The following is a 21,688-nucleotide window of genomic DNA, read 5'->3' as shown; positions in this document are numbered from 1 at the left end:
TTTTTTAAAAAAAATCATATATTATAACTTTCCCTACATCTGATTTTACTTATCTTTTTATAAAATAATCTAATTTATATGTTTTAAATTTTTGGGATATTTCTCCTGATTTTTCAGATTTTACAATATATCTACTTTAATCATAATTTTCTTAATATATTTAAATTTACAAAAATAAAATAATCAAACATTATAACTTTCCTAATACCCTAAAATTTTCGCGGCTATCATGGCTACTATCTTCACCAAAAACTTCCCCACTATCATATCTTCTAAACTTCACTTTTAATTCAATGCAACCATCACATACCACTTACTCTTACATTTAGTTTTTAAAATGCTAGCTCATTTTTTTTATAAAAGACAACAAAACCAAAAGGTAATTTGCTTGTATCATCATTCTTATGTTTACTCTCTCTACTTAGCATAATTGCAGGATCTAAAGGAACATGAGTGACAAGATGAAAGTCATGAAGCACACTAGGTTGTAATGGTTTTTGTGTGAAGAGGGTGAGAGGTTAGTGAAAAAGCTACAAAGCATGTTTCAATATGCAGAAAAGGTGGACAAGTTGTTGACATTGTTCGGGATGTTGGGAAGTTTTGGAGAAGGGATATTCAAGTTCTTCTCATGATGTTCTTAATTTTTAGCGACGTGATTAAGCATATGGAGACTCAAATATTGTTTTGACAAAGCATGATGTAAATAAGGTTAGCTTTCTCAACGAAAATTCATTCATTGCCCTATTCATTCTATGCCATATTCATAAGTAATTTCCCCAACATGACTTAATTATAAGAATCAATGTTTTTTAATTGCTATTCATTTGTTTTTACAATAAGTTAAGGCTATTATAGGAGGAATTGTTGGGAAAAAATTACAAAGAGATAGACTTCTAGAATGAAAATGGAATACTTGAAATCTGTACTTCAACAAAAAAGCAAATTCTTTTGACACTCATGTATCAAGTTTTTCAACAACATACCAAGTTGTCTCCCTCATTACACTGGATGCCAACTCAATTTAAGATTCTTTAAGAGAAAATGTTCTATCTCATCATGTTTTTTCTATCAAAAGTGAAACCAATTTATTTGATAAAAATCATTATTGCCTTAATATTGATTTTACTGTAACACACCAATTTTTTTTTAAATAATTTAACTCAACCATAGTTGGGTTACAGCCACCCAACACATTTTATATCAATAATTTCAATATAAAAATATTTTATAATTGGCTTCAACTCGCACAATACAACATTTCAGCTAAATTTTTACCTCCCACATCACATTTGTCCATCCTTATACTCCCAACAAGTAAAATAACTAATTTAGTCAATTTTCAAAACAAGCCAGTTGTTTGGCCTCATAATCATGTCATTTTAACCAATCCAAAGTAAATCAAATATTAAAATTACAGTCATCCAAAGTGTATCAAAAATAGAAATAGTTTGAAAGGCATGATTACATTTATGTATTTATATAATTGTCAATAAATAAAAAGCCATAATATTGACAATATAACACATTATAAATTATAAATCAAATACCCAAAAGAGACAGTGGATCTATACTACTAAGCCTCTGGGACTCCTCCACATGTCACTCGTGGCTCTTCTTCTGAAAATTGTTAACCACATAATGAGACTCAAAAGTCCCAGTAACCAAAGCCAATTTATGATAGTGTATACAAACAGTTAAGTGTGCAAAAATAATATAATTCCAACAAATATAAAAAATATTACAATATACACAAATAACCATCCTTATATCCCTCCATTAACCTCAAGCCGTAGCCCTCACTCGTGCTAATTACCCGGCCAAAGGTAGATTAGCCCGAGTCCTTACAATCCACCTATTGAACTTCAATAGGGGCGTACACGTGGCACAATAAATACAACAATAATAGCAAGTCTCCCAACACCTCCCACAATAATCAAACAAATTTATAATAATATTGCACAATTATACAATATTACAAAATTCATAATTTTCTCATAATCACCCAATTAACAAGAAGTAACACTAATCACAAAGTAAAGCATGGTTACCTCGTGGCTTTTTCAATAAATTATTCCTTATAATTCTCTCCCACCACAATTTTCACCAATAATACAAGCTACAAATAACATATATTTATAAATATTAGTTTCAATTTTTTGAAACTAATAAAATAATTCTAATAATAGAATTAAAAATATAACATAATTCCTAATCTCAATCTAATACAAAATAGAGTCAATACTATTAAGGTAAAATTTTTAAACTCCTCTTTTACTCATCAATAAATATTAATAATCTAAAAATTAACTTCTAAACTAATTTCTATTATCAAAATTTTCTTTTTATTTTATAAATTCGCACCTAAAATACCCAAAAATTAAAAATTGAGTCTTTAGCTTAGAATCATAATCATATAGCCATAATAATTTATTTCTCATCCTAAATAATCATCTAACATCAATAAATCAATATATATTTTCAGATTTAGTTTAGAATTTGATCCATAAGCCACAAATTCAAAGATCATCAACAAATTTATACTCTAGAACATTTTTCTACTACTAACAATCAGAAACATAGTACAAGTAAAGTCATCACACCAGTTGTAATTTTGTAGGGTAGAGGGTTATAAAATCAAAGCATGTTTCAATATGCAGAAAAGGTGGACAAGTTGTTGACATTGTTGGGATGTTGGGAAGTTTTGGAGAAGGGATATTCAAGTCTTCTTATGATGTTCTTAATTTCTTAGCGACATGATTATTTTGACAAAGCATGATGTAAATAAGGTTATCTTTCTCAACGAAATATTCATTCATTGCCCTATTCATTCTATGCTATATTTATAAGTAAATTTCCCCAACATGTACTTAATTATAAGAATCGTATGTTTTTAATTGCTATTCAATTTGTTTGTTAATAAGTTTTAAGGTTACAGTACAATAAGGCTATTATAGAAGGAATTGTTGGGAAAAAATTACAAAGAGATAAACTTCTAGAATGAGAATGAAATACTTGAAATCTGTACTTCAACAAAAAGGCAAATTCTTTGACACTCATGTATCAAGTTTTTCAACAAACATACCAAGTTTTCTCCCTCATTACACTAGATGCCAACTCAATTTAAGATGCTTTAAGAGAAAATGTTCTATCTCATCATGTTTTTTCTATCAAAAGTGAAACCAATTTATTTGATAAAGATCATTATTGCCTTAATTGATTTTAACTCTTTTGGATAGGCTTCAAATTAGGAAGCAAGTTGAAAAAAAGATAAGCATAAGAGAGGATTAATTAATGAGAAGTAAGATTGAATTAAGTAATTGCGATTTTGAGGCTTACTCATAATCATATTGGTATAAGTGAAATATATGTTAAAATTCTTAGCATATTGAAAAATAAAATCCTTATAGATGCATTTTATAATTTCATTATTTACTTTAAATATATGAATTTGTCCATTATGGATTGTGGAGGCATTACTTTTAGAATACATAGGTTCTTATTTTTGTGGTTGATAATACCGATAGAGAATGAGTTCTTGAAATAAAAGATGAGTTATACTCATTGTTAAATAAGACATTAAGTTGTGTTCTATGACTTTTATCATTTACATTGTGATATTATAAATTTTGATTTTTGTATAATATCTAAATGTAATTTATGAGTTAATCATTTTTATTTAAGGCAACTCTAGATTTTAAGTAAATATCATTATTTATTTAAATTATTTTCAAAATTTTTACATCCCGTGCATCACACGGGTCACATACTAGTTAGAATAAATAACAAGAAGAATTGGATACATTTCTTCTTACTAATCTAAAAAAAAAAAGATGAGTTCTACTATGTCTTTTGAATAATGCATTTCAGTTTTGCTTACAAAAGCAACAAACTTCAACTGCTTTTTATTTTATTCAAATAATTTTCAATTTAAATCATCCATCAAGTGATATGCAATATTTTATTATATATATATATATATATATTGATGTTGATTTTTCCTTTTCAATGTTTGAAAAGATTTGATTGGAGTATGATGCAAATTTAGACTTAGATAAATGAATTAAAATTTAAAAAATCTATAAACTTAACATATTTTCAATTTAATTGATTTGAAATGGATAATTTTTTGTCATGAAAAAATTAATGTAATTAAGGAGAGAAAATTAATTATTTACCTTTGTAGTTTTAATTGAATTCTAATTTAATTCTTGAATTTTGATTTTTTGCAGCCTATATTTTATAATTTTAACTTAGTTGTGATCCTTAATTTTGACTTAGTGTAACTTAATTTTTTATAATTTTAAACGTTTTTAAATATTTGACTGTATATTTTAAAAATAAAATTATTAAGATTAAATTTATTTGAATTTCATGAACTAGTATTTAAATTATTAAAATTATAAGAATTGAGTTTGTCAAAAAAAATTATAAGAATTGAATTATAATGAATTAAAATTTAAGGACTAAGTTATATCAAAACTAAAAATTATAGAAATCAATTATATTGAAATGAAGTTTATAAATTAAGTTATAATTGTTAAAACTATATGATGCCTTAAACTTATCATTTAATTGAATATCTAATTTAGGAATCACAATAAAACATTTATATCCTAAAGCTAGGGATGAATTACATTATCCTTAATTACATCGATCCTTATCTACTAAATACATGAATTATAGCACTTGATTTATATTGATTTAATTTAATAGGTCCTTTTCCGGAACCTTCATAAATCATAACCATTTTGAAGAATTTTAGCAATGATTTTTTTATCCTTATCAAACATTTTAATTTGGAAATGGTTTAATTTTCCAAATTTATTGTATGATCCATATATGTACGTATTTTTTTAAAGGATAAAATATACTTTTAATTTTTTTTAATTTTATATACAGTTTCAATTTGATATTTTAATTTTATAAAGTATCTTTTTATTCCTTTAATCCTAATATCGTTAATTTTAAATGAATATTTATCAGGTTAATTATTATTATTTTTAAAAAATTAAACTTGTCAAACTCCTCAAAAAATACGTTACATTTTTTAACGGAAAAAATATAAAGTTATAGAATTAAAGATATATTTTAACCTTTTTTAAATTTTACTTTTTTGATTTTATTTATAAGTCACTTTTAATATGTTCACAAGAATCAAGAAAAGCCTTAACCTCATTAAGTTTATTTTAAAATTTAACAAGTTTTCACCTTTATTCTTAATAAATATTCAGAAATATCATTATTGATATTTTTATTTAAAACATTTAATAAGTGCAAAAATGCAAAGAAGAGCATTCAAAATTGCTAAGTGTCCTATAATAAAATTAAATTTTTATTCTTTCTATTATATAAATAGGATTAGAGGAGTATTTGATTGAGAAATGAGGTTAGACCTAAATTAAAAAAAAAAAAAACTTATTTAACATTGAAATTTAATTTTAACTTCATATATGAATATAGTTAAGGAGAATTTTAATAAAGACCCCTTCACCATACTTATTTAAATTTAAAACTCCTAAATTTTTAAAATTTTATCGTAGTCCAAAGGTATTGATCTAATATTAAATTTATAAAAAAAATGATAAAATTGCATTTTATTTAAATTAATATCAGAACTACTCTATTTCACTTGTTAATTTTTTTATTTTACTAGTTCATTTACTTTCAAATTTTATTAATTATCCTAATTTATTTGTTTATTTCTCTTTAATAAAATTATGTAAAAGTCTGATAGTGAATAAGTGAAGTACATCAATGAACAATGTTTCTTAAGTAAATAAACAATATATAACATAAGAATTAACTAGTTATTTTAAGATAATTTAAACACCTAAAATAAAAATAAGTTAAGTATAAAAATTAATAATAATTTGTTAATGTATTAATAAGTGAAGTAGGACAGCAAATAAGTAAAGTATGAAAGTTCTGATATTAAGTAAAATGAGGAGCAATTTTGTCATTTGTATTAAAAAATTAATATCAAATTACTACATCTAAACTACAATATAATATCATAAATTTAAATAAGCTTGATCGAAAAATCTTTATTAAAATTCTCCCATATAGTTACATATAGTTAAGTTACTTGGTTACATGGTGTTACGGTCAAAGTATGTAAAGAATGGAGAAACGGTAGGCTCCGATGGTAATTATTTGAAAACAGGAGGGGCTCAGTGGAAAATTTGAACTTCGATAATAGTATATCATTATATGGTCTTCCCAAGTCGTCCCTGAAAGAAATCAAATCAGATTTTGGAAGGGAGCTGAGAGTGTGCATTCGCAGAGCCATTACAATGGCGGAGCCCAAGACTGTACACTCACCTGTCCTGACCTACTTTTCCATGATATCTCTTCTCTCACTTTGCCCTCCATTCGTCATCCTCTTGTGAGCTTCCTTTCCATTTTCGCCTTTTCTATTTCTTTGCAACTACTTTTTGTTGCTTCTTTATTGCTTCTTTTTTCATATTCTTTTATGTTTATGCTCCTCTGGATTTGATGTGTGTTAGAAATGAGTCTTATACGACAATTTTCATGGTATCTGATGATTTCTTTTCTTTGTTCTTAAATCTGAACTCATGTAGAGTTAACACTTGGATCCATAATCTTCCAAACGAGCTTAATTTCTTCCGTTTCATCTTTATTTTTCAAAACATTAAATAGGTTGATTGAAACTCCATGATTTTCAGATTTTTTTAATTCGATCGACGAGCAAATGCACTAAGCCTAAGTAAGACAAGAAATTAGTGAATCCGAGGTTGTTGAAGCACGCCGATTTCGAATCTTTTCCTTTGATTCTCATCTACTTCACCAGATAGTCCCGTACCAGAGGCTAGGAACTTGTTTTTGAAAATTTATCATTCTTTTCAACTGAGTTGGTACGGTAAATAGAGCGAAAAGCTTCATCGATTTCTTGCATGGACTAGCCTCAGCTGTTTTCTATTACGATGTTATAAATAGTCTTATTTATATCATAACATTTAATAGGTATGCTTAATTCGCTGGCTTGTGTGGGGCCAGATCATGCAGATCGAAATTCAGTCTACACTGATTTTGATGGATGGATTTGTAATTTAGATTTTCTACTTAATGCAGATGGTATACAATGACACAAGCTGACGGGTCTGTTTTACAGACTTGGGATTATTTGAAACAGAATGGGCTGCAAGGATTTCTGAACATATGGCCCAGACCCACTGCTACGGCTTGGAAAATAATCGGTGTGTATGCTGCATTTGAAGCAGCACTTCAACTTCTTCTACCTGGTAAAAGGGTCGAGGGCCCCATATCTCCTACTGGCAACCGACCTGTGTACAAGGTTGTTCATACTCTGATTATCACCAGTAGTTGGGTTTCTGTTTTAGCCTTTATGTATAGCTGCTGCTAAGGCATACAATATATATATATTTTTAAAAATTTCTGGCTTTCTGCTATGTTTCTTTTTTACTTTTATTGGGCTCATATACTATTTATTGAGATTCCCCACGTGCCTTTGGCCTGAAACATTTTTTGCTTGCATTGTGCAGGCAAATGGAGTGGCAGCATATTTGGTGACATTGATTACTTATATTGGCCTCTGGTGGTGAGTTTATATATATATGTATATATATTTGTCCAACATTGCTTTAACTATTTAATGTTCTGTTCCTTACAATACTCATTGTCCCCATCAAGTAGGCACTATCCACAGCTAAGAGCACATCATACTATTGACACAATGTTACTATTCTTTATTATAGTTTTCCTACTGTGCCTTTTATGACTAATGCAGATTTTAAGCAGGAGTTTGATGAATTATTAACTTTCTGGTACTTTTTAGTGTTTCTTTCAGCCTTTCCCCTTTCCCCACTCTTAGCCACCAAGGTTTTCTTGGTATTGAACTGATATCTTTTGTTTTTCTGGTCATCTTATGAGAGGGGAGACTTAATCAATAAAGGGTTCCGCCATTACTTAAAATAATATTCCATCTTGGGTTTAACTAGTAAATAAACTACAAGGTTCGCAAGAAATCTGCAAGTTACTATATCTGATGGATGTAGTTGGTGAAACGAGAAAAATAGTTGCCAGCCCTGCATTGATTATTCTATTAATTTCCAAGCTTTGATGAATGGTTGGTTTCTATGTTACGGAGCAACTGGATTAAACTTTCCTTCTTACAATCTTCTTCTAGGAAACAAGATGTTTTGTCTTGTTAAACTATTTTTCTTCCAACAATTAAAATACATAATAAATTTGCATGCATCTGCAGGTTTGGAATATTCAACCCAACAATTGTGTACGATCACTTGGGGGAGATATATTCAGCACTCATTTTTGGAAGCTTTGTCTTCTGTATTTTCTTGTACTTGAAAGTGCGACTTTAACATTGCAGAAGCCACTTGTTATTTGTTCTATGCTACTTGCGTTAAAATTTCTGACTCAAGCGTTATATTCCCTAGGGTCATTTTGCACCATCGTCTACTGATTCTGGCTCATCTGGGAACATGATCATCGATTTTTACTGGGTAATTGTTTTTCTAATTTATTGTATATTTTTTCTATGAGAATAGTTTCAATGATATCACTTTTTGATTATCTATCTAATCATTTGTATTGAAAACCTGTAAGGATTGTGGATAGAGAAACTGAATTAGAAAAAAATGTAAAGAAGTCATATGATAGATTTCCCGTCTGTTCCCATGTCACATCAATACATATTTTCATTTGAATTATAGAATCGTAAATGTCTTGTCATTCCTGCAGGGTATGGAGCTCTATCCACGAATTGGGAAAAATTTTGACATAAAAGTTTTTACAAATTGCAGATTTGGAATGATGTCTTGGGCTGTTCTTGCACTGACCTACTGCATAAAGCAGGTAGTTTTAAGAGCTAAAATAGCACTTATCTTACATTAACAGCAAGATTGATGTTTGTTGGGTCCAGTGCTTAGTTGGTCTAATGTACTCCCTTCATATATAAGCAAAAAATAACTAATTCACACATATTAAGAGTGTTAGTTAAAAGTAGTTATTATCCTTGATTTTTTTTTTTTAAATCAAGTTGGTTTTCCTCAAATACCCTTCTTGTCATTAATTACATAAAAAAATTCCAACTACTTAGTCTCTTTAAATAAGGGTAGAATGGGTAAAGACATTAAATTAAGTGAATATATGGTCTCTTTTGCATATAATTGAGACCAAGGATCCTCCCTCTGTTTTTGCTTATATTTGAGACTGGAGGGAGTAGAAGCTGACCAATCTGTTGCAAGAACTCAGTGGTGATCATTGATATTTTCCACTGGAAACACCTTAGGATTAGGGCTTGGGAGGCTAAGTGACTAAGCAAACTCTATAGGAGCTTAATGCCACCTCTAATTGTGGATAATTGCCATCATGTAATCATAATTTTTGGAGGAATATTTATATGATTCACGTTAAAATTCCTTAAAATATAATTATTTTTAGAATTTAGGCAAATGTGTATATTAGTTATCTCAATAGTCCCTAATGGCTGTTATTGTAAATTTGTCTTCTAAAGTAGCCTTCCTTATGTATGAATAGCTACATGCTTCGCTTTGTTCAATACTAGAGAGAATTCCAGACTTTTTAATATTATTAATTATTTACTATTAATGTTTAAGATTATTTGGAGCATTGGTTGCTGTTTCTTGATCTAGTTTTAGTATAAATATTGATCTTAAATACCATAGTTCTTTTCTACCCAAAGAAAGTTAATATCTTGAAGACATTACTTAAATTAATGTTTTCACTTCTGAGATGTATCTTATGGGACCTTAGAGAGACTCATAATACTTGTGGCTTTAATGCTGTTTGATTTAATGTTATGTTTTTAACTTGTCGAGAGTGGTTGGAGAAGACAAGGGAAATGGAATGAGGCAGTCAAAGGTTTATACTTGAAGCCTGAAGATTGTCTTTTAATCTATGGACTTTCTGGACAAAGGAGAGAAGTAGATGTCGATTAGGAAATGCCTTAGCACAACTCAACATTTATAATCAGTTACCAGAGTCCCCCTCCCCAAATCTTTTGTACCAAATTAATCACTGATTTGTTTATTCATAAATCAAGTGTTGTGAACTTCTTAGCGTACTTAGGGCAGTGGGCCAGAGAATGTAAAACTCTTTTATGTTGTAAAATTTATGTCAATGCATATCCTCTATCAACCACTGAATTAGACTGAAGAGACTGTTTAGCTCAAATTTTGCTGCCAAGATTTTTATTTAGTTCCTAATGTGTCCCAAGCCAGAATCACAGCAAGAGTAATAAATAAGACAGCAACAGCAATAAATATGAGAGGAAAATACTTAGGTTTTGATATTAATGAGATGAATAACCGAATCAGATGTACAAGGGGACTCTGATTCTGGCCCAAAACCCTATTTCCTCTAAAAGATGATAAAACACTAGCAACACAGATTACAAGCTTCAATACAAGAGTCTCACTCCCACTGGCATTCGAGAGGCCAATCCCTCCTTACTATTCCACTCTCATTCTTCTTGGCCCTCCCTTCCTAAGCAAAAGATTACTAATACCTTCAGTGGCTGACACATAGCCAATACTACCCAAAAGATCCCAATCATTACAAAATATCACAAAATACTGTTCCTTACGGCTATGGACCCAAGGGTAAACTTCTAGACTAGTTCAAGTATTTCCACTAGAGTTATTCTTTCCTTTTGACTTCCTCTGATATGTCTTAGGAAAATAACGGGCCCTATCATCACCCTTCCCTAAAAGCTCCACCTTGTCCTCAAGGGAAAAAGTTGGAAACTGTTTGCAAATTGTTTCTGCACATTCCCAAGAGTTCTCAAATTCAGGTAAGCCTTGCCATTTAACCAACACTTCTCGCTGTCCATTCATAAGCCGGCGCACCTTCCTAATATTTGAGGCTGCACTTGTAATTCAAACTCATTAGAAAGCATCGGAGGGATGGTAGGCTGTGCCATAGCAGCTGAAACCGTTTGTTTGAGCTGAGAAACATGAAATACGGGGTGAATGTAGGCGGTGGTTGGAAGTTCCAGCTTGTAGCCCACTGTTCCGATCTTCTCAAGAACCTTGAAAGGTCCATAAAAACGTGGGCTGAGCTTCTCATTGCTCCTCTTGGCCAAGGTTTTTAATCGATAAGGGCGAAGCTTCACATAAACAAAGTCCCCAATCTCAAATTGCACGTCCCGGCGATGCTTATCAGCTTGCGCCTTCATTTTACTTTGAGCCTTAGCTAAATTGTCCCGTAATTGTTCAATGATCTGATTTCGATCTTGAATCTGTTCATTCACATCTTCCACAACTGAAGGTTCACCACTAAATTTTAGAAATGTAGGTGGATCCCGGCCATATACCGCCTTGAAAGGTGTCATGCTAGCCGCACTGTGGAATGAAGTATTGTACCAATATTCAGCCCAAAACAACCATTTAGCCCATTGAGTTGGTTTTTCATTAGCAAAACAGTGCAAGTAAGTCTCCAAACTCCTATTTAACACTTCCGTTTGTCCATCCGTTTCCGGATGATATGATAAGCTAAGGCAAAGTTGGGTTCCGCTTGCTTGAACAATTCTTGCCAAAATTGGCTAATGAAAATTCTGTCTCGGTTGAAACTATGGTTTTAGGGAAACCATGCAACTTCACAACCTCATTCACAAACTTTTCAGCAACATCCTTTGCAGAAAAAGGGTAGGCAAGAGTGAAAAAATGAGCATATTTGGTGAGCCTATCCACTACTACTAGAATGGTGTCGTACCTTTTTGATTTAGGAAGCCCGGTAATGAAATCCATGCTAATGTCTTCCCAAATGTTTTGAGGGATGGTCAACGGCTGTAACAGACCAGCAAGAGTTAGAGCTTGATTTATTCTTTTGACAGATCTCACAACTTGCTACATATTGCTGAACATCCCTTTTAATTCCCTCCCAATACACCACATTGGACAGCCTCTTGTGGGTGCGTAAGTAGCCCGAATGCCCCCTATTGGAGAATCATGATATTCCTTCAATAACAAGGGAATTCTGGTGGAATTTTTTGGTAAGACTAACCTCTCTTTATAGTGTAGGCAGCCATGAACTAAGCTGTACCCTTCCACCCCAGTTTTATCAGTTAAGAGTTGCTGTAGAATTTTGCTCAATTTGGGTCTGCTTGCACCTCCTTCTCCCATTCTTCCACATCATTATATTGCCATAATGAAAAATCCATTAGTTCCAGTGATTCTTCTCTTTTGGATAAGGCATCAGCAGCCCTATTCTCTTTTCCGGGCTTGTAAATAATCTCAAACTTGAAGCCCATTAATTTTGACACCTATTGCCGCTGGTTTTCATCAACCACTCTCTGCTCCAGCAAGTATTTCAGTGCTTTTTGATCTGTAGGATGATAAATTTATGCCCCCCAAGGTAATGGCGCCATTTTTTAACTGCCATAACAATAGCCATGAGCTCTCTTTCATAAATAGAGCATTGTTGGGCTCTATGTGAGAGCTTTTGGCTAAAATATGCCACCGGTCTGCCCTGTTGCATCAAAACTGCCCCTATTTCGGTACCGGACGCATCAGTCTCAAGCTCAAAAGGAATGGTAAAATCGGACATTGCGAGCACTGGCAGTTTTGAGCTGTTCAAATGCCTTTTCCGCTTCCACTAACCACTTGAAAGAATCGTTTTTAAGTAAATCAGTAAGGGGGCTAGCAATCTTCCCATAGTTCTTGACAAATCGACAATAGTACCCGGTCAGCCCAAGGAAACCCCTCAAAGACTTCACATTCTTAGGCTTTGGCCACTTCACCATGCTTTCTATCTTAGCGGGATCAGCTTGAACTCCTTCTCTTGATATAAGATGCCCCAAGTATTCAATCTTGGGTTGTACGAAACTACATTTCTTCAAATTAATCACAAGCTGATTTTCCTTTAGGATAGCAAATACAGTCTCCAAATACTTTAAATGAGTGGTTAAGTCATCACTATATATGAGAATGTCATCAAAAAATACCAATACAAACTTGCGTAAATACTCCCTGAATACCTCATTCATCAAGGATTGGAAGGTTGAGGGAGCATTGGTTAATCCAAAGGGCATCACCTTGAACTCATAATGTCCTTCATTTTGTTCTGAATGCTGTTTTGTGTTCATGCCCAGCCTTAATCCGAATTTGGTAGTACCCAGACTTCAAATCCAGCTTGGAGAAAATTTTGGCTCCCTTCAATTCATCCAATAGTTCATCTGTGGTTGGAATAGGAAATTTATCCGGGATTGTAATTTTGTTTAAGGCTCTATAATCAACACAAAACCTCCAACTTCCGTCTTTCTTCCCGACCAACAACACTGGACTTGAGTAGGGGCTGTTGCTTGGCTGAATAATTCTAGCCTGTAACATGTCCTTCACCAAACCTTCTATTTCATTTTTCTGCATATGGGAGTATCGATAGGGCCTTATGTTCGGTGGCTGGTCTCCAGGTTTAATAAGAATAGCATGATCTTGTGAACGGGTTAGAGGTAGTCCTTCAAGAACTTGGGAGACAGTAGGATATTTCTCTAATAACTCCTGAATTTTAGGAGAAAAAATGAAAGTACTTTCATTGCTGCCCGTGAGTCCACTATATTCAATTAGAAACCCCTCTCCTTTCTTTCCTACAGAGCGAATTAGTGACCTGAAAGTAGCCTAAGCCCGAGTGAGAGATGGATCACCCTGTAAGCACATTCTCTTTTCTTTCTTGCCAATCTTCATTGTTAACTCGCTCCAATTGACCTTCACATCCCACAGGGATTTTAGCCACTCCATTCCCAAGACTGCATCAACCCCTTTCAACGTGAAAGGATAGAAGGTTTGAATGATTTGGTACCCTTGGACACTCAAACAGAGGTCCTTACACCTTTTCCTCCCTTTCACAACAAACCCATCACTCACTGTAACCGTATATTCAAAAATCTCATTAAAGGGTAATTTTAATTTACTCTGCAGATTTTCAGCGATGAAGTTATGGGTAGCGCTACTGTCAATCAGAATAATCACTTCAGTGCCTCCAATCCTCCCTTTAACCTTCATAGTGTGATTATCGCCGAATCCACCCATGGAATTGAGAGATAATTCCATTTGTGCCCTTTCATCAGCATTTTCGAATTCCCCTCCTTCAAGTTCAGCCTCTGCGTCATCTTCCTCTCTCTCTTTTTCCGCCCCCATCTCCATTATTAGTACCTGAAGGTTCTTGTTCTTGCACTGGTGGGTCGGGCTATATTTATCTCCACGCTTGAAACACAGTCCTAACTCACGTCGCCTTGCAATCTCAACGTCAGAGAGTCGTCGCGAGTTTCCCATCCTCTTCGTCGACAATCCCCAATTTGAAATGCTCGCAGCTTTAGAGTGCTCTGTTTTCGTATCTATTTTCTTCGAATTTTCAGCAGCTAAAGACGTTGTAGTATGCATGTTGCGATTCCCTTCAGTCACGTGCGCAACTCGTGTGGAATAAATGGGTTGCAGCGTTTCGGGTTTGGGCCCAAACTGAGGACGTTGGGCTCGGGTGATCCTGGTTTCTCTGCAATCTCCAAGTATCCGATTCCTCTCCTCTATACATCGCCATCTCCATAAGCTCTCGTAGTGTTGGAGTTTTCGTTAGCTTCAACTCGGCTCTGATCTCTAGTTTTAACCCAGAACGGAATGCGCCGATCAAGCATTCTTCAGAGGCCTCCTACAGCGGCGTAGACAAGAGCTCGAATTCTTCAACAAATTCCAGCACCGTCCTATCCTGTTTGGATGTGAACAGTCGCTCGTATTCCCCCCCTGGCTGAGAGGAGTGAAACCTGTGTAGCAGCTTACTCTTGAACTCTGTCCAGTGACTTAGGGGTATCCTGGTCTCCAGCCATTGGTACCAGTTTAATGCCTTACCCTCTAGACATACCACCACAGCCTCAAGCTTATCTCGTTCTGCAATGGAGTTAACATGGAAATATCTCTCCACCCAAAAAAGCCATCCCAACGGGTCCTCGCCTGAAAAAACAGGTAATTCTAACTTTCTATATTTGCTTCCGTCTGTATCACTGCCTGGGTTGCTCATCGAAACCTCCTCATGACCTTCCTATTCGTTTGCACGTGGCCCGGTTATCTTCTTCTCTATTTGCACCAGGGCATCATTAATAGTCTTCAATGTTTCTTTAATACTGTTTACATCTCGGGTCAATACCCCAACCGTCACCTTCAGTTCTTGTACTTCCAAATCAGCATACTGGACCCTTTCCGTCATATCTCTTTACACACCACACCCAGAGATTGTATCGCTCTGATACCAAATAATGCGTCCCAAGCCAGAATCACAACAAGAGTGATAAATAAGACAGCAACAGCAATAAATATGAGAGGAAAATACTTAGGTTTTGATATTAATGAGATGAATAACCGAATCAGATGTACAAGGGGACTCTAATTCTGGCCCAAAACCCTATTTCCTCTAAAAGATGATAAAACATTCTAGCAACACAGATTAAAAGCTTCAATACAAGAGTCTCACTCCCACTGGCATTCGAGAGGCCAATCTCCCCTTACTATTCCACTCTCATTCTTCTTGGCCCTCCCTTCCTAAGCAAAAGATTACTAATACCTTCAGTGGCTGACACATAGCCAATACTACCCAAAAGATCCCACTCATTACAAAAGATCACAAAATACTGTTCCTTACGGCTGTGGACCGAAGGGTAAACTTCTAGACTAGTTCAAGTATTTCCACTAGAGTTATTCTTTCCCTTTGACTTCCTCTGATATGTCTTAGAAAAATAACAGGCCCTATCAGTTCCTTTTTGTGGTTTCTACTTCAGTCTTTAGTGTTATCATTCTTATCTTTATTGTGCTGAGCTTCCTGTGTCACCTTGGATTTGTACGATCTGTCCAGTCCTATAAGAATCAAGAATGTTTTGAATTTTCTGAAATTTTAGCTCTATGATATTTCCTCTCTCAACTTTTCTCTAATCATTGTGTTTTGTCATAATAGTATGAGGAAACTGGGAAAGTCGCTGACTCAATGCTTGTAAATACTGCATTAATGCTGGTGTATGTTAGCAAGTTTTTCTGGTGGGAAGCTGGATATTGGAACACAATGGATATTGCTCATGACCGAGGTTCATATATGCTTTATTCTTATATATGTTTTGCATGCTAATTATTTCCTTGTAATGATTATGACAAAGAACAACGGTGCTTTTGATGGTACCATGACTACTTTCTTGGGGAATTATATGACAATGACTTGATTAGTTTTTGAGTTTTGTTATTCTATGCAATCCTCTTGCCACATATCATCATTAATTTTGTTGTGCACATTGTATTTGAAGTTCTATATTGTCTCACTGGATTTTATAACACCCAATATGGCAGCGGGTTTTTATATTTGCTGGGGCTGCTTGGTGTGGGTTCCATCTGTTTATACATCTCCTGGAATGTACCTTGTCAACCATCCTGTAAATCTTGGCACTCAGGTATTTCCTCCTCCCTTTTACATTGTTTTTTATTTATCTTGATGTTGCCAGCAGACACACACTCGTATTAACTTTTATATGGCTTCCTCCTCTCTCTCTGTGTGAAAATGTCTATCCTTGTCTTCCAGCTTGCAATCTTTATTCTTGTGGCTGGCATTCTCTGCATATACATCAACTATGATTGTGATAGGCAAAGACAAGAATTTCGTCGGACAAATGGGAAATGCTTAGTCTGGGGAAAACCTCCATTAAAGGTGTGAAGTCATGGCATTTACATTAGGGTCATTTGGGATGTATTTTCTGTTGGACTTGGATTTGATGTGATGATGCCCTTGCAGATAGAGGCCTCCTATACCACCACTACTGGTGAAACAAAAACCAGCCTTCTTTTAACATCCGGATGGTAAGTTTTTGCTTGAAATACTGTAAAAGTGAAATGGTGATATTTAAACGTTGCTCAAAATACCTCCCTCCCAGGCAGGAGTTTAAGATACCATCTGTTTCTTGGTGATAATTGATTATATGTATATTATAAATATTATTATTCTCTTATATTTGTCGTTAATAATAAATGCATACCATTCGGGCTTAAATCTTTCCACAGTCCTTGCCTTTCAACATGATATTATTTTCTTAGATTAGACATCTTCCGTTTTTGATGGCCAGTTCCTTCTCTGATCCCTGCAGGTGGGGTTTATCTCGTCATTTCCATTATGTCCCAGAAATACTTTCTGCTTTCTTTTGGACAGTTCCTGCTCTATTCAATCACGTAAGAGTGTATTTAACTGTTTATTCTCTAATCTGTATGAGTTATAAATTGTAACTTCGTCTTACCTCTTGAATCTGATACTTTTTTCATGCAGTTTTTGCCCTACTTCTATGTGATATTTCTTACCATCCTTCTCTTTGATCGAGCGAAAAGGGATGATGATCGGTGTAAATCCAAGTAAGTATACAGATAGTATCTGCTGTTGTTATATGAAATCTGAGGAATGGGTCATGTTGTTCATAATTTCTAAACAGCGTGATTATTACAAATTTCATATGTTTTATTGATTTATATTCTATATTGATAATATTGATATTGGTAATTTTTTCTTCCCCTCAGAGATGTGGCATCGTTTTTTTTTTTTTTTTTTTGGTAATTGCAAATAGTCCCCTCTATAACTTGTGTCAGTTCTAATGCATTGTCATTTTACTTTCTTTTCTAATAGCATGAAATAAATGCTTGCTACTAACCAATTGGACTGTTTTCTGAAGCATATACTTAGTCCAAAGCAATTTATATTTGGAATTGCCAATTTCTCATTGTATGTTAAATAAAATTGTATTAGAAACAGTGTAGTACTAGCGTAAAGTCTAATTAATTAAAAAGATTTGGTTTTTTTATTCTCATATTTCCGCTCAAATACTTTTAAATGCTCCAATATCAAGTTCTTGTTCTTTTTTTTTCCTGTGTCTCGTCAACATTTTCAATTTCCACTGCATGCAGGTATGGTAAGTACTGGAAATTATATTGCAACAAGGTGCCTAGCAAAATCATTCCGGGAATCTACTGAAGAAGGATGCTGATTATTGCAATGTTTGGTACCTGAAGTGTTTTCTAGAAAAGAAATAGGAAATGTACCTGGAAAGAAAATGAGATAGGTGCATTTTTTATTTCCTTCTTATAAAATATTTTTCTTCATACCAAACATTACATAAGGGTTTTTACTTGGACCTTAACTTCGTGGCTTTTTTGCCATGTGTACCTATTTTGTCTTGATGCCCTTGTTTCCCATACTTAATTTAAATGCATGGGGGATTTCATCTCTAAGACGGTCATCAAGCCTAGTTTTAAGCATGTGTTCTAACTTTCAATGATTAGTTGTAGTCTTTTTTTTTTTTTTTTCCCCAGGTCAAATTGAATTGCAGTGTTCTTTTCTTCTTTCTTTAATTTCTTTGGTCTGAGAGTTGCAGAGGTTTTCTTATGAATTCATTTTCTGTCAATTTTTTAGCGGTCTTGATAGATACATTATGATTCACATGTTTGCTAAAACAATCAACCTGATCAAAACAAACATCCGAAGTCTTTTTTTTTTTTGTTTAGTTTAATTTGGAAGTTCCATTTAATTTTTTTTTCTACTTTAGGTTAATTTAATGTTTATTTTTGAAAAATTTATTCTATAAATTTTCAGACATTTCAAATAAATTCTTAGGGCTGACGCTTTTTCTCTCATCATTATTCATCAAGTTAGATGAGTCACCTCAACTAGTCAAATGTTTGCACTAGGAAAAATGACGTTTAAGGATCTTTCAAGAACATCAATTACAATTAAGGTTTTAAAATTTCAGAAAAGGGTCATGGTCTTTGGATGGAATCAAAATTTTGAGTTAATGTATTTAATACTCATCTTTTACCAGTTTTCATCTTTAACATTTTAGTATTCAATTTTTAACCTTTTTTCCAATAATCTTAGATGTTTTTAAAATTTATCTTCCATCTTTTACTGCTGAAAAGAATCAAAGATAAATGCTAGGACGTGGGAGATGAGTATTGAAAAAAATTTAAAATTGAGTTCTGAAAACATAAAATTAAGTACAGAAAATTCAGATGGTAGGTGACTAAAACTATGAATTGAGTTGTTTTTTTTTTTTTTTGGGTCCTTTTGGCCAGAGGTAAATCAATTCATTAAGAAATCACAAATACAAGCTCTAATAAACTAAAACCGCATGAAACAAACAGAAGTTCAAAATACTTTAACAAAAATAATTTTTTTTTGCCAGAACAAAAATTAATTGAAAGACACAATAATGTAAAGACTAGTTCTTCTGCAAATCAAGGAGCTAGTCAAGACATAGTAGATTGTCCTATGTGCCATGGAAACGGTTAAAAGGAGTGATAGTTCAAAGACTTGCTCAAACACTGAGCCCACAGCCTTATGCGCCAAAGCTGCATTCATAATAGTATCTAAGGGTGTTCAAAACCTATCCAAATTGAAAGGACCGACTCGAACCAACCCAAATCAAAAGAAACCGATTAAAACCGAACAATAATCAAATTTGCTTCGGTTTTTATGATATGAGAATCAATTAGTTTGGTTCAAGTTCGGTTTTGAGTACTAGAAACCGAACCAAACTAAGCCAAACCTGATTAAAAAATATTATTTATTTATTTATAAAATATATGATCATTTATCTATAAGAAGCATTTTGTTTTGAATTTTTTGTAGTAATAGATAAACATTTTTAAAGGACTTGAATGAAAAGCATAATATTAAATAATTATAATAATCATGTTATGACCATCATTTAATTATTTACAACTTGAAAACCTCAGTATTCAATTTATCTATAAGAAGCATTTTGTTTTGAATTTTGTATAATAAGTTTTTTATTATTTATTAAAATATAGATACATAGATAAACATTTTCAAATGACTTGAATGAAAATGCATAATTTTAAATAATTTTAATGTTAGAAACTCATATCAATTTTTATAATTAATTATCGTTATCACATTAAAATTTTATTATATTTTTATACCTCTACTTATGAAAAAAGGAGCCAAAAAGAATTAGATTTAATTTTAATATATAACGTCATTATGAAGATGGAAAAAAAGGAAAAAAATTAAATAAGTGCATTGAAGCCTGATCCAGACCTTAACCAAACTGAATCAAACCAAAAATTAAACCGAACCAAACCAAACTTCATAAAAACTGATTAAGTTTTAGTTATGAGTAAACCGCATGGTTTGGTTCGGTTTGATTTTTGGCCAAAACCAAACCAAATCGAGCCTATAAACATCCTTAATAGTATCATCAAACACTCTCAAGACAAGAGGGAAAGAACAACATTGAGAGTCAAAAATAACTTTCAGGTCAATAAAGAATATTATATGATTGAACCAACGACACGCACAGCAAAGCCAAATTATCCACAAAAAAGATACAAACCCAACCCTACAAAGAACACTTTTGCTATCTATTGAGGGCAAAATTATCTAACGCCACCAAGAGAGCCATCAGCCAATGGTGGACGTAAGACATCGGATCAATGGGAGAATAAAATATAAAATAATAAAAATCAAAATCAAAATACTATAAAAGATAATATGAATCTTTATCCCCAAAAAATAATAATATAAATTTAAATTTAATAAGTTAAGAGTTTAAAAAAAGGTTAGACTTGAGTGAAATATCAAATGTTTAAAATTTGTTAGAACTCAAATGTTTTATTTTGAGGCTACTGGGGTCCAAATTATTGGGGGTAGTGGATGCATATTTTTAAAAGTTACAATACATACATGTAAATTTCATTAAGTGGAGGCATTTGCCCAATTTCACCTCAATCTAGATTAGCCATTGCAATCAGCCCTTTTTATCTGCACCAATCAATCTTTATGGCACTTTGCTCAAATTTGAAATGCTTTTTCAAAACTCTTTAGATTGAGAGCAACACAAAATTTAAAAATATGTTTGACTGAAGGTTTTTAGAAGGGCGGGGAGTTGCTCTCCTCCCCTTATTTTGGTTGGTATTTCATAAAAAGTGGGGAATGGAGTACCTTGTTTGGTTTAAAAATTGAAGGGGAAGGGAGCTCCTAGCCTTTCCCTCTGATTTGGAGTTTTTTTTGGAGGAGAGAGGAGAGGGATTATGACTAAATTATTTATTTATTATTTTAAAAATTTTAAACTATTTATGCTACTAAATCCCTCTCTCTTATAATTAAATAAATTTTATCAATTTACAAAAATTAATCTATAATTTTGTGGTCTAAAATTGTAATATATTTTCATTGGATGCTTTGATAAAATATAATATTGATGTATGTATTCTTTCAAAAAATGTTATGAATATAAGTTCATATTCTTAAAACATTGTTAAAATATAATATAACTATTTTTATTAATAGATTAAAGCAAAAAAAATAAAAATGAACTTAAAATTGATGAGAATAAAATCATCAACTTATTATTAGTTTCCTCCCTCAAATCAAACATAAGTCAAGCACTTGAGGTTGGCCTGGGACTCATTCTGTTTGTGACTCATGAGGAATTGTGCTATGATTGTGGTGTGGTTTCTATATGAAAAGAATTATAAAAATTTTAATTCCAACAAATTTTTTTTGGTCTTTTTCAAAATTTTAAAATTCTTATTTATAATTAATGTTGTTAGAATATTCCTTTTTTTAAACAAAAAACAAGCCAATTTTATTGATTATAAAAAAGAAATACACTCACTAATATCAGAAAGCAGTAAAAAAAAAAAAA

The 21,688-nt window shown here is 32.7% G+C and overlaps 1 protein-coding gene across 1 annotated transcript; it reads left to right on the top strand.

Annotated features, from left to right (window-relative positions):
- Positions 1-6,225: 6,225 nt before the first annotated feature.
- Positions 6,226-18,325, top strand: LOC129287983 (7-dehydrocholesterol reductase). The gene is made up of 13 exons (XM_054924285.1): positions 6,226-6,385; positions 7,093-7,315; positions 7,524-7,579; positions 8,246-8,348; positions 8,436-8,501; positions 8,740-8,853; positions 15,952-16,078; positions 16,335-16,435; positions 16,564-16,689; positions 16,774-16,838; positions 17,123-17,204; positions 17,299-17,381; positions 17,928-18,325. Exons 1-13 carry the CDS (start codon positions 6,294-6,296, stop codon positions 17,992-17,994), a joined length of 1,305 nt encoding a protein of 434 aa, XP_054780260.1. The 5' UTR covers positions 6,226-6,293; the 3' UTR covers positions 17,995-18,325.
- The last annotated feature ends 3,363 nt before the right edge of the window (positions 18,326-21,688 follow it).

This window comes from Prosopis cineraria, unplaced genomic scaffold (genome assembly GCF_029017545.1).
Source record: "Prosopis cineraria cultivar Desert tree isolate PC_DT_omini unplaced genomic scaffold, ASM2901754v1 PC12, whole genome shotgun sequence".
Classification (NCBI taxonomy): domain Eukaryota; kingdom Viridiplantae; phylum Streptophyta; class Magnoliopsida; order Fabales; family Fabaceae; genus Prosopis; species Prosopis cineraria.
The sequence above is the reverse complement of the archived record's forward strand: the minus strand, read 5'-3'. Positions and strand labels throughout refer to the sequence as shown.